The following is a 22,500-nucleotide window of genomic DNA, read 5'->3' as shown; positions in this document are numbered from 1 at the left end:
GTTATAACTGGTTATTACATCTGTTATGGTGGTTATAACTTGTTATGGTGGTTATAACTTGTTTGGTGGCTATGATAATTTTATGGTGGTTATGATATGTTATGGTCATTATGATAAGTATGGTGGTCATAATAACCTATGGTGGTTATAACTTGTGGTTATGCTAATTGCCATGGTGGTTATGATAATTGTCATGGTGGTTATGATAATTGTCATGATGGTTATGATAATTATCATGGTGGTTATGATAACTTGTTATGATATTTGTTATGGTGTACACAATAACTTATGGTGGTCATAACTTGTGGTTACGAATGGTTATAATGATAACTTATAATTGGGGTTATTATGATAATTGTTATGATAGTGGTGGTGGTTATTGTGATAACCTATGGTGTTATTATGATAAATATTATGGTGGTTATCGTGATAACCTATGGTGTTATGATAATTGTTATGGCTGTTATTTTGGTCAAAAGATACCTTGGAATAACCTTGTCATTGAAGTAAAGAACACGAGGCAATTGTTCCCTCATTTCTGAATACATGCATAAGCCTCTTGATCTGATCTGATTCTGTTACTTGCAGTTATATCAAGTAAGTGCCATTTGCACATTTGGTGTTATGATAATTGTTATGGTTAATATTTTGGTCAAAAGATACCTTGGAGTAACCTTGTCATAGACGTAAAGAACACGAGGCAATTGTTCCCTCATTTCTGAATACATGCATAAGCCTCTTGTTCTGATCTGATTTTGTTACTTGCAGTTATATCAAGTAAGTGCCATTTGCTTTGGTTACTAGGGAGGTACTCGGGAACGTTGGGATAACCTCATATCTAGACACGTAGAGACTTCGAAAATATATAAAGGGCATAAGGCAGTTCTATTGTTCGATATTACTACTTGATATATAATGATATTAAGGGTCGCATGTTTATCGTTAACAGCTGACAAACTATAAGCCATATTTTGTATGTTTATTATTATCTGTATGTTATTATTATGTGTTTTTATTAATTTTTATTATTTACTAACATTATTGTCATATTACTATTATTACCATTGTCACTGGTAGAAAAAAAAAACACACACAATGCACTGTGGGTTTTTCTACCATAATATCAACACGGGAGAGGGGTTTTATCATTCATAATTATCATTGTTTTGTGAATTATTTTGATTTTTATCAACATATATTATGCACTATAATCATTATTGCTACAGTTATATTTCTTATCTTTAATTGCTAGGAGTATAATTATCATGATTATTATTGTCATCGTTATGAAAATTCATATGATTATTATCATTAGGAGAATTATTATGGTTATTATCATTATGAAAATTATTGTTATTGTTAGTGAAAATTAATATGGTTATCATTATGACTATATTGATTATTATCATATAATGATAGTGGTTATTATTATGATAATATTTTGGTACTTATGATTATTGTTAGGGTAATTATGGTCATCAATATGATTATGATATTTAATAGCTTATTATTATAGTTATAGTTATATATAAATGTATATAGATGGTATTTGTTAGGTTATTATGATAATTATCAGGGATGTGTACAGATGTATATTTTATTTCGCTGTTTGAAATACGGTAACCTACAAATGTAGTATATTATAACGAAGGGAATATATACACTATAAAATAAAAAATTGTACAAACATTAAATAAATGTATAAAAAATATAAGCAGAAATGGAGCAGCAGGCAGAGAACAACATCCACTTGAGGGTCGATCGGGAGTTTTTAGATTAATTGCACAGAAATATCGGGGGGGGGGGGTAAAAGGGGTGTTAGTGTTTGCCTTAATTATCATTGACTTGGTTGTGTCGTAATTATTGCTTGTTTTTGTCCTTACTTTTTCGCACTAAATTTGACTCCTTTTTGTAAATACATCGTAGTGGGTTCGTTTGTAACGCCTAGTTTTAGGAAATACAATAGTTTGAATTTGCGTCTATTTTTTCTACGAGAAATCTGATATGGTGAATGCACACACACACACACACACACACACACACACACACACACACACACACACACACACACACACAGTGAGAAAGAGAGAGAGAGAGAGAGAGAGAGAGAGAGAGAGAGAGAGAGAGAGAGAGAGAGAGAGAGAGAGAGAGTTATCTCCTAACAAGTGAAATAGTGAAACAGGTGAAGTAACCCAGGAAAGTCTCTCCCAGATGTACACCACATGGCGGGCAGACCTAACCTTTGTTTGTATGCGGTTTTGCACCCCATTGACCTATCGGGCGAAGTGGACACGAGTAACAGCTTTTTGACCTGGCTCAGGATCGGACGTGGGAAAACGTGGACAACAGAGTGCTGTTGTTAGTGTAGGCGTGTCTTAACCATAGGAATATGGTCATTGGACAAGAAATAACCAATGAAGAAATGTGTATGGAAAAAGAACCAATGAAAGAAGAGAAAGATATGAGAGCCAGGCTGAGCGACAAAATGTGTGACGAAAAGTCGTCAGTCTCAGAGCAGACCCCACACTAGGTGCATCTGAACCTGTTACTCGGTTAATTACTCGAACAATTATTAGACAGATCTCCCAAGTTTTAACTTAGAAAATTCTAGAACCCAAGATTGAGGCAATATTGAATAACTATATAAATAATGAAGTGAAAACAATTTCAGTTTTCCTCTCGATAACAATTAATCCCAAGTACTGGAGTTCTGACACTCCTCAAAGGTCAGTGGTGGCAGTTTACCATGTAATTGTGGAATGTTAAGCATTAGATCAAGAATAAGTAAAATCTACGGAAGCTCGGTAACATACACGCACACGCACGCACATACACACACACGCACGCACGCGCACACACAAGCGCACGCACGCGCACACACACAATCGCACGCACGCACACACACACACACACACACACACACACACACACACACACACACACACACACACACACACACACACACACACACACACACACACACACACACACTGTTAAAGTAGCGTCTGGCACGATGTAGAAATCTTGGGTAGTGGCAAAGGTGTAACATACGTTTGTTCACTTGCAGCAGTTTATTATAGAGAGAGAATGGTACAACTGACGGACAGAGGTCAATCAGCGTACTTGTAGGCTATCCGTCCGTCGCTCGCAGGCGACTTTCTTTTATATAAGTTAAACTAGGAAATTAACAAGGGTTGCGATATTCAAGGAAGTGTGGAGAAAGGATGTGATCTTGTACACGGGGCGACGTCACGAGGCGGAAGGCCTGCGGATGTCGCATGGGCCGTCGTGTCGAGGAAAGGCTTGGTATGTAGAGGATAGTGTTACTGTACAAAATATATATTTATAAGTTAATAATGCTATATGTATGGCAATGGTAAGGTAAGGGAAGGAGTCTGGTACGAGTGGTCCCAAGGGGAGTCCCCTAGCAATAAGGATTGTGTGAAAACATTTAGGATCTATTAGAGAGCCTCCCTGTGGAGAAGTTTGGAGCTTTGTTACATACATATATTGCATACATACATACATGATATATTTCATACATACATATTGTAAGTGTCATATGTACGGCAGAAGTAGAGGGGGTGGTGTCATATGGGAGGTCTGTTTATCTGCTGAAGTGTAGGTAATAAATGAACCCTGGTAAGATAACAATGAGCGTTTTCTGGGTGGATGTGAGTGGCATAGGCCTTACACATAATATTACATATATACATACATATATTACACGCATACACACATTACATGCATACATTAGAATCATTATTATTAATGTTGCTATTATTATTATTATTATTAGTAGTAGTAGTAGTAGTAGTATAATTATAACTATTATTATGATTATGATGATGATGATGATGATTATTATTATTATTATTATTATTATTATTATTATTATTATTATTATTATTATTATTATTATTGCTATTATAATTACATTATTATTGTCAATATCGTTATCATTATTATTACTGCTGCTGCTAATGCTATGATCATTACAATTATCACCTTGCTTTTGCCGTTTCTGTTGACAAATAGCGCGAAATTCTAGCAGCCAGTCAAAATAATCTGTATAGTATCCCCTTTCCTCTAACCTTCGAAAGAAAATAATATTAAGAATCGCAGATAACACTAAAAAAAGAAAGTAACACATGAACACATACTGTCAGAATGACAAACTAAGTAAATAGACAGATTGTGAAATTGTTTATTGTAGTAGAACATATTGTTTTCTAAGACTAAGTAATCAATAAAATGAGGAAAGTTGATGTGTTAAGATATAGTTTTTGAGATTGCTATATAGAAAGTAAGATAATGAATAAATTACAGTAAATGATTGGTCATATGACATAGAAGATGTTAGATCAATAGTTGTTACTTATTAATATGTAAATTACATAATGAGATAGTAATAATAAATAAATAGGTATAGAAAAATGTTAGATAAAGATAAATTATTAATGTAAATCATATAATAGTTAATATGTATTAGATCAGTCAGTAATCGACATATAATCAACAGACCCGACTTATAGTTGATTCTTGACTGCATGTATTACTATTGTTCACAATAGAGAGTTGGGGTGGGAGAGGGCATAGATGACACTTTGGCATATAAGGAACACTTTGTGCTTTCTTCTCTCCTCTTTCCGTTTTTTGACTATCTATCGGTAATTTAGTCAGCCGTCTAATAACTCTTAGATCTTCCCTTTAAATAAAAAGAAAATGGTTACCGTAGACCTAGGTAAAACAGTTTGTAAATAGTATAACGTTCGTCCCCTTGAACTCTCTACCTCACCTCTCGCTCGCAACTAGTTCACAGGTTTCTCTCTGTCACCATTTCTCTATCCTATGTATATCACCTCTGCTCTCTCCCATTCTCTTTCGACATTGAAGACCGCGTTCTTTTTCTCTCACTCTCTCGTTCTGTTTTATGTATCCTCGCTATCACTTCTTCTGTATTCGATTCGCCTCCCTTCACATATGTCCTCTACTTTTTCCATTTCTTTCTCTTAACTTCTTTTATATCTTTCCTATATAATAACTTTTTCCATACTATATCACTCGACACTCTCTATAATTACGATAAATGCCCTTCTTTACCCTCCTCCCTTCCCCCTCTGTCCCTCCTCCCCCCCTTTCCATCTTGTTTCTCTCTCTTTGTTATCACTTCTCTCCGCTACCCTTTGCACCTTTCCCTTTTCCTCCCCTTCCTCCTTCCCTTTTCTCTTCTCACTCTCTTCCCCGTTTATTTGGTTATAGATGGTCAATTGTTACCCACTTCAAACTCAAATGTGTGTTAGGAATCTCACTACCTCCATTCTCTTTTCCGTCTCTTCTTTCTTCATTATCTCTTTTCTTTCCCATTCTTTTATTAATTAATCTTATTTTCTATCTGATTATGTTTTTTCTTCATTTTCATTATTTACCGATCTTCTATTATCATCATTTCATTTTATCATATCTTCATATTATCTATATTTTTCTTTGTTTTTTCTCTATCTCTAATATAATCATACTAATACTTTATTATTATTATATCTTTTATCATTTTTGTTTATAAACATTGTTCTATTCCTAAGTATCTCATTTATTAACGATATAATTTATCATTTATTCACAATATTATTCTATGATATATACTTATATGATAATATCATCATAATCATTGTCAGCCTTAATGTTATTTATCATTATGTTAGTAGAGTACATAATGGTTATGCGCATATAAGTATAAAATTAGTGTTAACTTACACAGTATTTTTAGAGTAGTAAACTTGAATAAGTATATATTATTAATGTAATATATCTCATGTTCACATTATAGTTCAGCAAACAGTTAGATATATATAATATAAATATCATGCAGTCAAGATATGAATATATATATATATATATTATATATATATATTATATATATATATAATATATTATGTTTGGTTGTTAGGTATAATATTGATAAATATATATTATATGTAATATCTATTCATATTATATTATATATACTATATATATATGATATATGTAGTATATATGAATATATATATATATTATATAAATTATGTATGAATATATATTATATATGTTAGTATGTATATATATGTTATATATGTATATATATATATGATATAATGTATATATATTATATATATATTATTATATATATGTGTGTATATATTAATGTTATATTATATATGTATATATACTATTATATATATATATATATATATATATTATATATATATGTATATATTAATGTTGTGCGTTGTTGTATTGTAATACATTTTCGCCGCTCAGACGTGCGTTGTGTTGTGTGTGTGTGTGTGTGATGTGTGTTGTTGTTGTGTGTGTATAATACTGTATATATAATATATATATATATATATATATATATATATATATATATACATGTTTTGTATGTATAATTCTCCACGCGCTCACTATTTTGGTTATGTGATGTTATTGATGTGTGTGTTATACACTGTATATATATATATATAAATATGATATATATAATATATATATATATATATATATAATATATATAATATACATGTATATATATGTATATATACATACTGATATATATATATATATATATATATACATATATATATTATATATATCATGTATATATATACTATATATATTATATATATATATATATATATATATATATATACATATATATATATTATATATATATATATATATATACATGTATATATATATATATATATATATATATATATATATATATATATATATATATATATATATATATATCAGTAATTTAGAGTGATAGCGATGGGTGGTATTCCAGTCGAGCTAAAATTCCAGGGTGAAGAAGACGTGGGTATTTACGAGTTATATTGTCCGTCGTCTGCAGTGCCTGTGGGTCGCCTGTTGTTAGGAGTGCCCAGTTTCGTTTTTTTCCGGATTGTCTAGGGGGTTAGGTCTGCTCCAGCCCTTGGAGGAGCAGACAGCTAGTCTCTGTCCCCTGGTCAGGCAGACGGGGACGGACCTAAGGGCGATTTCCCAGCGCGAGGCGTAACCCACGCTTGCCGACGTGCCACGCTCTGATCTGGGGACCTCCTGATATCTGATCTGGGGACCTCCTAAAATCTGGAAAAGGAAGCGAACAGTAAACTGATACCTCCAGATTAACACTATCATATGGATCTGCGAGGGAGACGAATGACCAAACTGATACCTGCAGATTAAGAATCAGTGGGAGGTCAGGTATCGACGGATTGGTTCATCTTACAAGCAGACGCATTAACAAATAATGTATGTATGTGTTGCATACTTTTTATTATGATAATTATTGAAATGATCGTTATTATTACTACTGCTATTATTATAATGATAATTCTTATTGTTATTATTATTAGTAGTAGTTGTATTCGGTGGCCTCTTGGATTACGAACGCAAGGGGTCTTTCTTATGCCTTAGGAACCGAGAGCAGGCGACGCCTTTTAAACCAAAGACCGAGAGAGACCTATAATAACAGGTGGTGTAAATTCTCTCTCTCTCTCTCTCTCTTTCTTTCTTTCTCTCTCTCTCTTTCTTTCTTTCTTTCTTTCTCTCTTTCTCTCTTTCTTTCTCTCCCTCATATAATTTACTCTAGCGTCTGACGTTCACAAATGATATTGACACAATTTGTCTCTAGGAAACTAGTGACACGAAAGGGATTATACACTAGAAACCGTACTCAGGAAGTGTCAAAAGTTGCCAACATTTACATTTCTGTGAGGTCCTTTGTTTTCGTATGTTTACCAGAGTGCATGTCCTCTGGTCTACTCGATTAGTGAGCGATTTTAATGCTAGACGTACATACCAAAGATTTGCGGAGGAAAAGAGAAAAGTAGCAAGAAATACTGTTTGGAATTTGCGAGAAAAAAATATCTACATCAATAGAACAAGAACCAACACTTTTCATAGCCTGTTAAGAGACTCAAAAAACTGTAGGGTGAAACTATGCGACTAATTCTCGGGAGTCAAAGGAATACTAAGATAGACATAATGATTTTAGACACAGGATTGCAAAGCATTGTTTAGAGAGTGAACGAGATAAGTGCAATCGCAGGCATCTAGGTTAATGAAAGGGAGCAGTGGAAATAAGTAAAGAGATGTGACCATTTGTTTATGAATATAATTTTTAAGGCAAGCCAAGTGAGGATTGGTGTATGAGAGATGAGGAAGAGAATGTGTCGTGTTATATCGCTCTTCAGACATACATGTATTTTATACCTTCATTACTGTAAATGGTATGAATATTAATACACCCAATTCTCTCTCTCTCTCTCTCTCTCTCTCTCTCTCTCTCTCTCTCTCTCTCTCTCTCTACCTTCCCCCTTTCCTGCCTCCCTCCCTCTCTCCCTCCTTACCTCGTTTCCTCCCTCCCTCCCTCTTCCTCTCTCCCGCTTTTCTTGCCTCTAACTCCTTCCATCCCTCTCCCTCTCTCCCTCTTTCCTATCCCCCCAGTCCCTCAGTCTCTCATTCCCTTTGCCATATATTGGCCGATTCAGCATCCTCTGTCAGCGGCAGAGTTCACAGGGTCGAATATTCGCAATCCGAGATCTGCGTTTAAACAGTAGATCCCTGGTTGATGGGCAGCAGCGAGTTGAGTCCTCTATACCACAAGATCATTGTATACTTTATCATAATAAAATAGTATGTGGGCTGAGTAGTCTATGGCGGCGACGGTCAAAGACGTCTCTCTCTTCCTCTTAAATCTGTCTGTCTGTCACACTTATACATGCAAAGGGGGGTCTGTTGCGTCTAATAGTGTGATCATATATGGAAGTATGCCTTGTGCCAAACCTGATTACGTGATGTGGTGATACTATTGCTTCGGGTGACGGGCGGTGGCATGAGGAAAGGCAGATGTTGTGTCTGTTGTGTTCGTGTGATTTTTGTTCGTTGAGAATTCACGGGCATGTGTTTGGTAGATGCAGACAGAACGGGTGTAGTTAGTGCAGTAATGATTTAGTTCCATAAATGGTACGATACATATAAATACGTGTAAATGATATGAAACGTATCTGATATAACTTAGCAATCGTTGCATCCCCCCTCTTTTTCTCTCCCTTTTCTTCCCCGCCCCTATATCTATCTATCTATCTATCGATCTATCTCTCCCTCTTCTCTCCTCTCCTCTCCTCTTCTCTCCCTCCCTCCCTCCCTCCCTCCCTTCTACATCCTTTCTACACACGCGCGCGCGCGCACACACACACACACACACACACACACACACACACACACACACACACACACACACACACATTGAGTGCAAGCTTGTGAAACAGTCTTAACTAGTTGCCAATTGTTATCAGTATCATGAGGATCTATTACCAATTTCGTTATATTATCAGGATTTCAGTTATTGTAGCTATTCATCTGGGCCGTAATATAATTATTAAACCACTATCATGAAGCACTATCACATTTCCATTCAATAAATTTCCGCAGATTCTCTCAAAACCAATATTCATGCAACATTTCTCTCTTCCCAACAGAGCTGCACCAAATCCCCCCGCTGCAAGATGTCACCATCCCCTTGTCTGCCAACGGGTCAGGCCGAGACACTGCCGCCTATGCCAGAGCTTAAAAAACTGTCAAGTTTGCGTAGACGTAGGAAGTTACCATCACAGGGACCAAACCAAGCTGGGAAAGAAAGATGTGTTCCTTGTGTCGACATACAATCCTCGGCGTCAGGACAAATGGCAACATATCTTTCCACAGACGCGCATGAAACAACGCCAACCCTCACAGTACATCACAGGAACCGCACAGAGCAAGCGATGCACACTAAGGCGTCCTATATGCAACAAAGGATTCCTCCAGTTAGATCACAAGATTCTCTAAATTTCACTGGATATTTTTCTCCCTCTGGGTATACCACAGATCATCTTTCCTCGCAGCATACATTTCCATCAACACAGCAGGGAAACCAGCCAACCCACACAGTACCTCACGGGAACCACACAGAGCAAGCGATGCATACTAAGGCGTCCAATATGCAACAAAGGATTCCTCCAGCTAGATCACAAGACTCTCTAGATTTCACGGGATGTTTTTCTTCCTCGGATCATCTTTCTTCACAACATACATTTCCATCAACACAGCAGGAAAAACAGCAGAGGTTCGACCCAAGTCGCAATGTATCCTCCCAGCATAACGAGTGGAGGAGACAAATGCAACTTCAGCAATCCCAGGTACCCCATCCTCGCCACAGGAATGCCCAACATAGCTATGGACAGGATTACAGGTCTAACTTACATGCACACTATCCAAATTACAGTCAGTACTTCGGAAATGCTGGCTACCAAGCACACGTAGAAGGAAGGAAGGAGTCCCATCAGCCACGGCTTCCACACCAGATGGATCCGTTTTCTAGACAGGGAATGCAACGCTTGCCTCAGGACCCTATGCAAATGTACCGGCAAAACGGACCAGGCTTGCAATACCAATATCAAAATCAAGTAAATAGAGAAGAAAACCAAAGACAGTATCAGTCACAAATGCAGGTATACAAACAACAAAATCAGGATCATAACCAAATTAACCGCATGCATCAGTATCATATGCAAATGCACCAGCAAAATGGACAGAAACAATATAGACTAGATCTGCATTACAATGCCCGACATCAAGTACAAATGGGAGAAAAGCATCGAAAGGCACACACGGAAGAGCATCCTGTGAATATGAAAGCGTGCAGAGAACAAAACCAGTATCAGAATTATATTAAGCACTGTCAGACACAGTTCAGTCAATCCAAAACTCAACAGGTGCACAGAGCAGAGGAAGATAAAGAATTGCCACAGCAGACGAATCAACTACTCCATAATCAACAAGGCGTAGGCGGGAGTTTAGAACAGTGTTGGCAAGCCATTCATCGTCAGCTGCATTTCCAGAACCTCACACTAGAGAGGGGAAAGGCAAACGAATCTTCTCCCAAAGATAACGCTAACGTTGCTGGTTCTCCCAAGAGCGATGTTACTCCCCCGGAAGAAAATACTCACAGTCCTCCGAATCTCCTCAACGGTAATCCTCAAAGCCAAATGGATTCTCCGTCAGGAGAGACTGACGAAAACCACACGCAACATCATCCCCAGACGAGCCACGACATCGTTTCTTCTCCTTCGTCTGTAAGTGAGGACCTGGAACAGACCACGATGGTTGGAGGCCACACACTTATCTCAGCAGAAACTTTCTTATCTTACCTGAAGACGTCAGCTGCAGAGGAAGACAACGGAGGTAAAACTCATACTCCGGTATCTGCACCACACAGCAGCTATAGAGTCAACATTAAGACAGGCGCATCGATCAGGTTTATTGACCTCCTTGATGAAAGTGAAGATGGGGAGGACGCTACAGTCTCCCCGCGAAGATCCTCCACGAGCACAGACCACGAAAAAGAAATGAATTACTTTGATGACTCAGAAAATAATGCACATCTCGGTTCTTCATCTCCCGTTTATAAACAGGTTGACCGGAATTCGGATTCCGAAAACAGCTTCACAGATAATATGCAGAGAGAAATGGTCCGAGAAATCTACACAGAGGTTACCGAGCTAGATGGCAGTTTTCAACTTACAAACGTGTTGAAGCCATCCGAGGGTATTCCGACGCTAGTTGGTTGTGATACCCCACATTATAGTGATCCTACAAGACTAGAATACCGTGAAATAGAAACAGGGAGATGTAAAAAACCCAGAAAATAATGTCTCTTCCGTTTATAAACAGGGTGAGGACAACGCTGTGGACATCCAAACTGATAACACACAAAAAGAAATTATTGAAGAAACCCATACACCATCTAACTTTTTACGTGAGAGCGCACCCACAGTAATCGATTGTGTCACACCACCTGCAAGTAATCCAACAACACCAGAAAATCACGAAGAAATGGGTAAATATGATGAGTCCGAAAATGATACAATACTCGATTCTTCTTCAGTTCATAAACAGGCTGACCGGGATGTGCACATCAATCATAACTTAAATTATGACTCGCAAAGAGAAATGGACGAAGGAAATCAACCATCAAACACCTCTTCAGAGAACGTGGAAATAGGTATTCCTCAGTGTGTCTCCTTTCCGTCAGTAGAAACTCCCCCACAACCCGGCAGTTTCCAACCTGCAATTATGTTAGACGCGTGTATAAATGATCGTTTAACACCACCAGATAGTGATCCTCCAACACCAGAAAAACATGGAAAAGACACTAATAAATGTAGGAACACAGAAGATGCATTATCCCGTTCTTTCTCTGCCGTTCATAAACGGAGTGGCGAGAACACGCACTTCAAGAACAACATATCAGAGAACACGCAAACAGAACTGAGCAAGAAAGTTCCTACACCACCTGGATTCGTATCAGATTACTTGAAATTGAGTTGACTCGAGGTGTCTCTCCTCAGTCTGTCGATGCTACTCCACAGTCTGGCAATATTCGAACTGAAAATAAGTCAAAGCCACGTAAAGCTCCCATATTCATCGTTCGTGCAGCACGGTTTAAGAGGGATCCCAAAACATCAGGGTATAAATCAAAAGCAAAGAAGCATCGCAGGACACCTAAAATAATTGCAAAAATTCCTACACATATAGGTGATTGTACTTCCTCTGTGGGTGCTTTAACACCATCTACACCAGAGGCAAATAATGTGAACGTTTCTACACCACAGACTGTTGCTTCTACACCACCTATGATTGCGGTACAAATGATAAATGTTCCACAATATACACTTGTTTTGCCACCATTAACAAATACTGTGACATCCGCATATACGTTCCCATCACCATGCATTTCTACTTTACCGCTTCTGGATAGTAAGACCCCTGTGCATAAAATTACTTCAGGGGGCCCTTCTGTCCATCCAATAGAACTACCTGCACAAGCTGCAACTGCTGTGACACCTGCAGATTCTGGTGCTTCAACCTTACCACTCGCAGTGCCTTCACCGCTTGTAGTTGCTAATTCTCAGACTGTTCAAGAGTATAGTCCTGCACAACCAGCAGAAGTATCTATGCCATCGGTAGATGCTAACAAACCACCAATACATGCATCTGAGCCTTCTGTACAAACTCAAGAAACACCTGTAGGTCCTAGCAATGGAACTGTAAATAACCCGAGTCCATCTCAGATGGTTCAAGAACTACCCGTACAAGCTCAAAAATTACCCGAGTTAGTGCCTTTCCGACCTGTGAGGCGCAAAAAACGTGTTTCAGAACATCCTTCCCCAAGGACTTCGCAAGTATTTGCAATTTACTTGAAAAAAGGGAAAAAAACACAAAGTAATCATTCAGAAGTTTATGCCGCAGGTGTACCAAGAATGGACACGGGTCATCACGAACAAATTTTACAAAGAACTGATTTCACAGCAAGAATTCGGATAGGTTTAGATGCACCAGACAAAACCAAGATGGAAAATGGTTGCCACAAACGAACTTTTGACATTGACTTAACGAAAGATGAACGACCTGTTAGATGCACGCCAGACAGACATGCGACGAGGCAAGAGATAGAAAGGAGTTGCCACAAGAAAACGCTGCAGGATAATTGTTCAGCAACAGGTGTCCAGCCTGCTCCAAGTGCACCGGACGGATTCGAATCTGACCCAAGTTATCACGAGCAAATTATGCAAAGAAATGATTTAACAAATGCTTTGGATGCTTCAGACGCGTCAGGCACAAAAGAGATAAACACTAACTACCACAAGAAGACTTCGCAGGATTCATCTCCATCAAATAGTATTCAGCTTGATCTAAACGCCAAAGAGAGAACCAATGTGATAAGTCATTGTCTTATGCAAGCTTTCAATGTCAGTGATTTAGCAACATGTAATCCAAGCACGCCGTCCAAACACTATTATGAAACTAGTCATTTCAAACAACAAATGATAAATGGCGTAGCAATCTTCATGAAAGCTGACCTGTTCCCAAACGCCGGTGAGAGACCCAAACTTGAGACGGCGGTGCAGTGTCTTACATGCTACGAGACTGTGGAAGGCGAGGAGGCCTGCAACCACATGTTCTTTGGTCAGCTGAAATGCGAGAAGTGCAACAAGATCATCCCCAGCTGCCAGGACCTGCAACGCACCCTCAGCTCCGTCGATATGTGCAAGATGAACTCCAGAAGACCACACCGTTACACCGACTGGTGCGTCTCGCCCATCGACTTCCTCTGCTACAGGTTACGCAAACGGAAGTCGGAAGAGGATGGATCGGGTGTTCCGTCATTCATATCCACGTTGGAGGCTATGGAGAGGTACCTCGAGATCCTGTCCCCACTGAAGAACATGAAACTATGGAAATCCGCGATGAAGAAATGCAAGGCTTTCACGACAATGATGGTAGCGTCGTCTCGCCAGCAGGAAGACCGGAAGAAGAGGCAAAGGAACCTAAATACGACCGAGAAAAAGAAACAAAAGACGAAATAAAACTGAAAAATTACGAAACCATGTTGAGTGAAAATAACGAGACAATGACACCACTAGAAACAAAAGCAATATAAAACTATGTTTTAGAGTAAAAAAGTAAGGTGAAGTAAAAATAGAAAAGACTACAAAACGCCAATGGTACAATTAAAACCAAAAATGCAAATATTGTGAGTAAAAAGAAAAGAATGGTGCTATTTTCACATTTTTTATACCATTTTATTTTATTTTTTGTATGATTACTTAATAAATCTGTAAACAGTTAAAAATGTTTGAAGCGAAACCTTTAAAATATATATTACATAATGATAAAAAATAATGAAATTGATAGTGATGAAAAAAAATGTCATAATTATAAAAGTGATATTAGTGATTATACTACTACTAATTATTATAACTATAATTGTGATAATAAAGGTGATAGTAATGCTAAAAATAACATTACCAACAAAAGTAATATTAATAATGATAACCATAGTAATGAAGTTAATGTTCAGAAATAGGCCTGGTAACGGAAAGAGTAATTATAATATCAATAAGATTAATGATGGTAAAAGTATCAGTGATAAAGATAGCAATGATAAGAAAAGTGATGGTGATGATAATAGCAATAATGATGAAAATCCTTAATGATAGTAAAAATAGTATTAATGATCATAATTATAATGATAACGATAGCGATAATGGTAATGATAATGATAATCATAATTATATTTATGATAATTATAATAATGATAATTTTAATAATAATGATAATGGTAACAAAATGATAACGATGATATCGATGAAAATAATGATGATAAGCATGGTGACCACTGATAACAACATCATTGATGATGATGATAGCGATACCATTAATGCTATTACTAATAATGATACTATTACTACTAGTGACGATACTATTACTAATAATAATGATACTATTACTAATGATAATGATACTATTAAAACTGATAATGATACTATTACTACTAATAGTGATAAAATAATAAAGATAATGATAATTAGGATACTGCTGCTACTACTACTCATACTACTACTACTACTAATAATAATAATAATGATAGTGATAATAATGATAACGACAATGGCAATGATGATAATGATAATGATAAGAACAATAGCAGTAGTAGTAGTAATAGTAATAATAAGAATAAGAATTATAACAATAACAATCATAACAATGATAATAATTATGATATCAATAACAATGATAATAATAATGAAAACACTAAAAAAGATAAATTATTATGATAATGATAGCAGTAACAGAATAGTAATAGTAATGATAATAGTGATAACAGCAATAATAATGTTACTATTGATAATAACAGTGATAATAATTGTGATAATAATAATAATAATAATAATAATAATAATAATGATAATAATAATGATAATGATAATAATAATAATAATAATAATAATAATAATAATCATAATAATAATAAATATCATCACCATCATAATAATAATGATGATGATGATGATGATAACAACAATAACAGTAATAAGAATAACACTAATAAGATGATGATGACGATGAGGAGGAGGAGAAAGAAGAAGAGAAAGATTATGATGGTGATGATGATAATAATAATGAGGTGGAACAGATAGGGATAAAAATAATGATGACGAAGAGGAGGAGGAGGATAATGATGAAGAGGAGGAGGTGGAGGAAGAAGGAGAAAATGATGATTAAGAGGAGGAGGAGAAAGATAAATGATGAGGAGGATAATGATGATGAAGATGATAAGGAGGGGCAGGAGGAGGAAGGTGATTATGATGAGGAGAGGAGGATGATAATGAAGAGAGCAGGAGGATAATGATGATGATAATGAGGAGAAAAGGATAATGACAATAATGCGGAAAGGGAGGAGGAGGAAGATGATGATAAGAATGAGGAGGAACAGGAAGATAATGATAATGAGGAGGAAAAGGAGGAGGGGGAGGAGGCGTAGGAGGAATATGAAGTTGGAGATGAAAATGATGATGACGACGAGGAGGAAGTGGATGAGGAAGATGATAATGAAGATGGAGATGAAAAGGATGATGATGATAATGAGGGCGAAGAAGAGGAAGATAAAGACAATAGAAAGTGTGATTGGAGAACTTTAATTGGAGAAACAGAATCGCGTGTTATCATAGGCCTTTCACTCTTCTTGTTTGATGAATAAGTAATTAATATCACTTAATAATCTAATGGTATTCTGCCACCAGACTTTTAATCAGTGTCAGTTCTCAAGTACTTTAAGTTTTAAAGTTGCTTGCACTTTGCTTCGTAATAACTGACTCCATATTGTTTTTTTTTTTTCAAAATCAGTCGAGCAAGTCATCACATAACAGGTTTATAGATTGTCCCTTTTAAATCGCATTTTAGTATCAATTGTACCGTTGAAAATTCAAGAGTTTTTGTTGTTGTTGTCTATAGTATTTTCATCTTGTTTCCCTTTGGTTTTATTAATGTATTTTCAGTTTCCTTCGGTCCAGTATTCTACAAGATATTCAGGTTCTGTGTAAAAGCACGGGATTTGCACTCTTTTCCTCTGACTGAGGTCATGAAATATATTTTATATAATTGTAGCTTATAGGGGAAAAAAATAAGCTTGATAAGTGGGAGTGGTGGATATGTGATGTAATAAGTACAAACGTAGTGTATTACAGAACCACAAAGTTATGCAGATATACATCACAATGGTGGTCGCACGCCTCTTCACGTCCCAAAGGCTGTTACCAAGTGATGGTGAGACGGATAAAAGGGTTTCTTTCAGGCTCAGCAAATTAGTTGAACGTGGTGGTGAACAAAACCCACGCGGCAATTCGCATTTATATGTGTTTACATGGATAGATAGGTAGAGAAATGAATAGATAGATAGGTAGATAGATGGAGAGAGAGGTAGGTAGATAGATAGGGACATAGGCATATAGATAGATAAGTAGATAGATAGGTAGATAGGTAGGTATAGAGATATAGATAGATTTACATATATATGAATATATAATAAGTTCCTATATACATATGTATATATGTATAGTTTATACACACATACAGACTGTAACGAGGCTGATGAGCGGTCGTGTGCAGACTAAGTCGCGTCTTGGTCTGCTCTGGATGCTATAGTTGTCTGGCTGTCGCGTGCAGGCGACGCTAATTTTATATAGGTCTACAGGGAAATAGACGAGGAGTTGCAACGCACTAGGAAATAGAGGGGAGGGGATATGATCGTGTAGACAGAGCGACGCCACAAGGCGAAAGACCTGAGGATGTCGCATCCGTTGTTGTGTTGAGTAATAGGCTTTGTGTGTAGCAAGTAGTGTTACTATATTTAGATATATGTATAAGTTAATAGTGTCATATGCATGGCAAGAATAGAGTAATGACCGGTGTCTGCTATCTGTGACCCCAAGGGAGTCCTGTACCCATAAGGGTTATGCGAAAACACTCGAGATCCATTAGTGAGCCTCTCTGGGGAGGGATTTAGTGTGTGTTAAAATAACCCATATGGTATATGTATGTGAAATGTAAGAGCCGGAATGGTGGGCCCTAAAAGAGTATGGTAGGTGGCGAGCTTAGAATGTATGGTAGACGATCAAGATGTCTTGACCCCCTTATTGTATAGTAATGATAGAGTCCGGCTGCGCCGAGGAGCGAGGCCTGTCATCTCCTACAGTGGTCTAAAGATGGGCATAGATCACGTGCTTAATATGTGACAATCATTGGTGATGACAGGTAGTGTTACAACAATGTATAGCTCTTGTGGAAGGGGATAGACAACACAGCATTGGAATGTCTAGTGTGGCAACGAGAGACGAATAAACAGGTAAAGCAATGGACATACTTATATGCATGTGTGTGACAATACATAAGATTATACAAGTCATGTAGAATGTAACAACAGATAAATAGAATAACATATTTTGTTACATATTTCAGTAACATCACATATATAAAGCTGGGTTACATATCTCCCTGGTTTCCAAATGATGGTCCCCATCATAATCAAACATAATTTAAATTCATGTAGTTGAACACAATAAAAAATTACATAAGAAACAGTGGCACAATGTTATAAAAGTGAGAAAAGTTAAAACATGACGCAAGTACTGTATGGCGCAGCGTGTATATCGGCGGTAATACAGGATACGTACGAGTGAGAATCTAGTTAGACAATGCATAAACTGCAAATTAATACCTATAACTGACAACGGAACGCAGAATAAAAAAAAATCAATGCACAATTAAATAAGTCGAGATTAAGTATTGAACACAAAATGAAAATAATCTAAGGGAAAGCTAAGCATTGATCACCGATTATCTTTTTTTTTTTTTTGACAAACCTACACACTCGGGTATTGGGTGCGGTGCGAGGCGAGGCGAGGCTGGGGAGATGCAAAGCTGACGAGGCAGAGATCGGGCCGCCCCTGTGCGGCTGACGGGGAGATTTGGAGCGCTGCGTGGTGAGCAAGATTCCTTGTTGTTGAACCTTTATATCTAGCGTTACAGCTAGAACACTTGTATGAGTAGACTACGTTTGAGCATAGATGTTTTGGTCTTTTTTCGGAAAAAAACGAACGAATAGTTCTGGAATTGGTGAAGATCATTCTGAAACTGATTTGTGAGGAATGGTAATTAAGTAGTTTCTGTAGTTCTTTCCGTAAGGCAAAACTTGTATGACCATAATACGGTTGCTTAAGGTATCGGATATCCCGAGGCACATTGTAATTTATTGGTTTTGGGCAGAGCATCTTATTTAAAAAAGTCTCCAAAACATCTACGCTCAAACGTAGTCTACTCGTACAAGTGTTCTAGCTGTAACGCTACATATATAGGTTCAACAATAAGGAATCTAATGAGATATTGTGAGCATAAAGGGGTCTCTTATCGGACATTACGTCCACTATCCTCTCCAAATTACTCATTAATTCGAGATCACTCTCTTAAAACAAATCATGTAATAAAATTAGATGACTTCACAATATTGAGAAAAGCAAAAGATGTAAATGATCTAAGAATTTTAAAATCATTATTGATTAAAGAAATAAAACCAAACATAAACAACAATGAAAGTTCAGCTACTCTCTATACTTTGAAATAATTTGCACACGTTACCTCGTAAGCATAACATCTTATTATTTTTTCTGTGTTTGGTATTTTCTCCCGACTTTTACTTTTATAATTTGTGTTGCTGGTGTATCTTGTTTCCTATTTTCGCTGTAATTATATATTCAATACTAATGTACTTAGTTCTTACAAATGTTGTTTCTCTTGTATATGCAGATTCTGATGATGGACACAGTTATTGATGTTCGAAAGCTCAATAAATGCAAATGCGCATGATGTGGTTTCCTGCTGTACTGGTCCTCCTATGTATTATATATATATATATATATATATATATATATATATATATATACATATATACAAATATACTTATGTTATATATATGTACATATACATATTGTACATGTATATATATATATATATATATATATATATATATATATATATATATATATATATATATATATATATATATATATATATATATACATATATATACATATTTATATATATATATATATATATATATATATATATATATATATATATATATATATATATATACATACACACACACACACACACACACACACACACACACACACACACTCACACACACACACACACACACACACACACACACACACACACATATATATATATATATATATATATATATATATATATATATATATATATATGTGTGTGTGTGTGTGTGTGTGTGTGTGTGTGTGTGTGTGTGTGTGTGTGTGTGTGTGTGTGTGTGTGTGTGTGTGTGTGTGTGTGTGTGTGTGTGAGTGTGTGTGAATTTGAATGAACACAAATTCCGATACATATGCTTACGTGGTGGTTTCGTGGCGAAGGAACAAGGGTACCTTATATACAGAAGAGAGTTGTAGTGTTTACAAGACTAAAAAGCTTCGTGATAAGGAAACAGAATTACTGAGCATTTATAGAATATAAAGACATTTGAATATCGATAAAGATAGCGATAACCTATTTAGTGATTCGGAATAAGCATTTTCTGGCGAACATTTTGAGTACAAAAGACGAAGACATAATTGTACACAAAGATAAATATCAATAAATGATATTTGCTTCTGCCTCCCATGTATGCACCTGCCTGGCGGTAAATGAGTCGTTGTCCTTAAGGCGTAAATACCTAGAAATGAATCCAGTTCCTACTTTCTACTCGGCTAGTTGACCTCTCACTTTATAGTAAGCGATTACAGAGTAACTACTGGGTGTCTGACTTAGCCTACTTTACACTCGGGGTAATTGACCTCTCACTTTATAGTGGTTAAGGAGTAACTACAGGGTGTGATAATTTACGTTCGCTGACTTAGCCGGCTTACCACAATAGGTAGAGGTAACCACAGGGCATTTTGGGTTGGAATGCGACTTCCAGATTTCCCCTTTTTCCGTCACTTAAGGAATCGTCAAATTATAATATAAAGTCTTTCCCTCTCTTTGTGCGCAGATGTAATATGTGACTTATGCATGGGATAAGTGTTCACAACGCATCTGAATAATTCATTTACTTGTGCACCAGGCAATATATTGAAATCAACTACTGTGCGCCACCACTTGTAAGAAACATTAGATATCAAACATCAGTCAAAGGATCATAAAACTCGATCATCTATTTTATTATCTTATTCTGGGGAATTCCACAAATCTACACCTACCAGTTGCGTCAGCTTTCAAGGGGAGGCATATTGTGTGACAGACCTTTATTTCTTCGAGATCGTTTCCTCGGTCTAATCCTCTGTGGAAGGTGGAAGAGGAGAACCACTGCTTCGACCTCTCGACCCATTCTGTCTCTCATTGTCTCCCGAGTTCTCCGTGCACTCGATCATGGTACTCTGCGTAGCTGGCTCGTCGTTCTACCCCCCCCCCCCCCTTCTTAAACTGTAAGATGAAGGAAAAGACAAATCATATTCCAAAAGAGTAATAATAACTTAAAAAAAAACAGTCTAGACATTCCATACAAGTCTTCAAATAAGAATAATAACAAGAGTATGGTCAGCATATACCCACTCTTGTCAGCATTTAGGTCCTGTACCTTAGGCACTATGTTCATGGACTGAAATACAGATAGGTAAGGCCTGAAAAATAAAATAAAGATTAAGGTTTTGTATAAACCAATATTCTACAATAAATGTGTTCTTCAACTCATACACGTAAAGCTATAACTAAACTCAGAAATTATATATAAATGAAAGCAATAAACAGACATATTTACATCTTAGCGATATAAAGATAATCCCTGAGGTATAGACACAGAAGTGACTAAAACTCAGAAATTGCTTATCAAGTTTAACGCCTTAAATATAGAAAACAAAACAAAGACTGTAAGGTCCTGTATATAACAATTTTTTTTTACAAAAATGGCGCTTATCAACCCATTATACATGTAATACACAACGAAAACTCAAAAAGTATTTACCAGTGACAGAATAAACAAAGGCATATTTTTAGTTTATCGTTGTAAAGATTTGCACTGAAGCATAAAAATTGAGGTCGTAACTAAAAATCAGAAAGTTCCCTTGTACGGTCGCTCATTATCGGCAATATGCTGCTTGTGGGTGTAAAAAGCACTATATCTCCTCTGTTTCGGAAATACGGGTTATTATATCGTATGTACTGTCTTGAATAAGGGGATATGCATGGAGTTTGGTAGTCTGAAGTGTTGTGGTGTTTCCGAGCGGTCGTAGGCTTTGCTTATTTTTATCTAATGTTTAACATTCCACAATTAAATGGAAAACTGCCACCACTGACCTTTGAGGAGTGTCAGGTCTCCAAAACTTGGGATTAATTGATATCAAGAGGATAACTGAAAGATTGTTTTCACTTCATTATTTATTGACTTATTTAATATTGCCTTAATCTTGGGTTCTAGAATTTTCTAAGTTAAAACTTGGGAGACCTGCTTAATAATTGTTCGAGTGACACCGAGTAACAGGTTCAGATGCACCTACTGTGGGGTCT

At 36.5% G+C, this 22,500-nt stretch overlaps 1 protein-coding gene across 2 annotated transcripts in view; it reads left to right on the top strand.

Moving 5' to 3' along the window:
- LOC119598607 (putative uncharacterized protein DDB_G0282133) overlaps positions 1-14,716 on the top strand; it is a 27,216-nt gene extending 12,500 nt beyond the window's left edge. Inside the window, exon 2 of one of the 2 annotated variants that reach the window (XM_037948281.1) lies at positions 9,522-14,716. In XM_037948281.1, the coding sequence (XP_037804209.1) occupies positions 9,549-11,732 (2,184 nt within the window). In that variant the 5' untranslated portion in view covers positions 9,522-9,548 and the 3' untranslated portion in view covers positions 11,733-14,716. The remainder of the gene's footprint in view (positions 1-9,521) is intronic. The other variant, XM_037948282.1, reaches the window with a different exon arrangement.
- Positions 14,717-22,500: the final 7,784 nt, after the last annotated feature.

The sequence above is a fragment of the Penaeus monodon genome, chromosome 41 (genome assembly GCF_015228065.2).
Source record: "Penaeus monodon isolate SGIC_2016 chromosome 41, NSTDA_Pmon_1, whole genome shotgun sequence".
NCBI lineage: Eukaryota > Metazoa > Arthropoda > Malacostraca > Decapoda > Penaeidae > Penaeus > Penaeus monodon.
The sequence above is the reverse complement of the archived record's forward strand: the minus strand, read 5'-3'. Positions and strand labels throughout refer to the sequence as shown.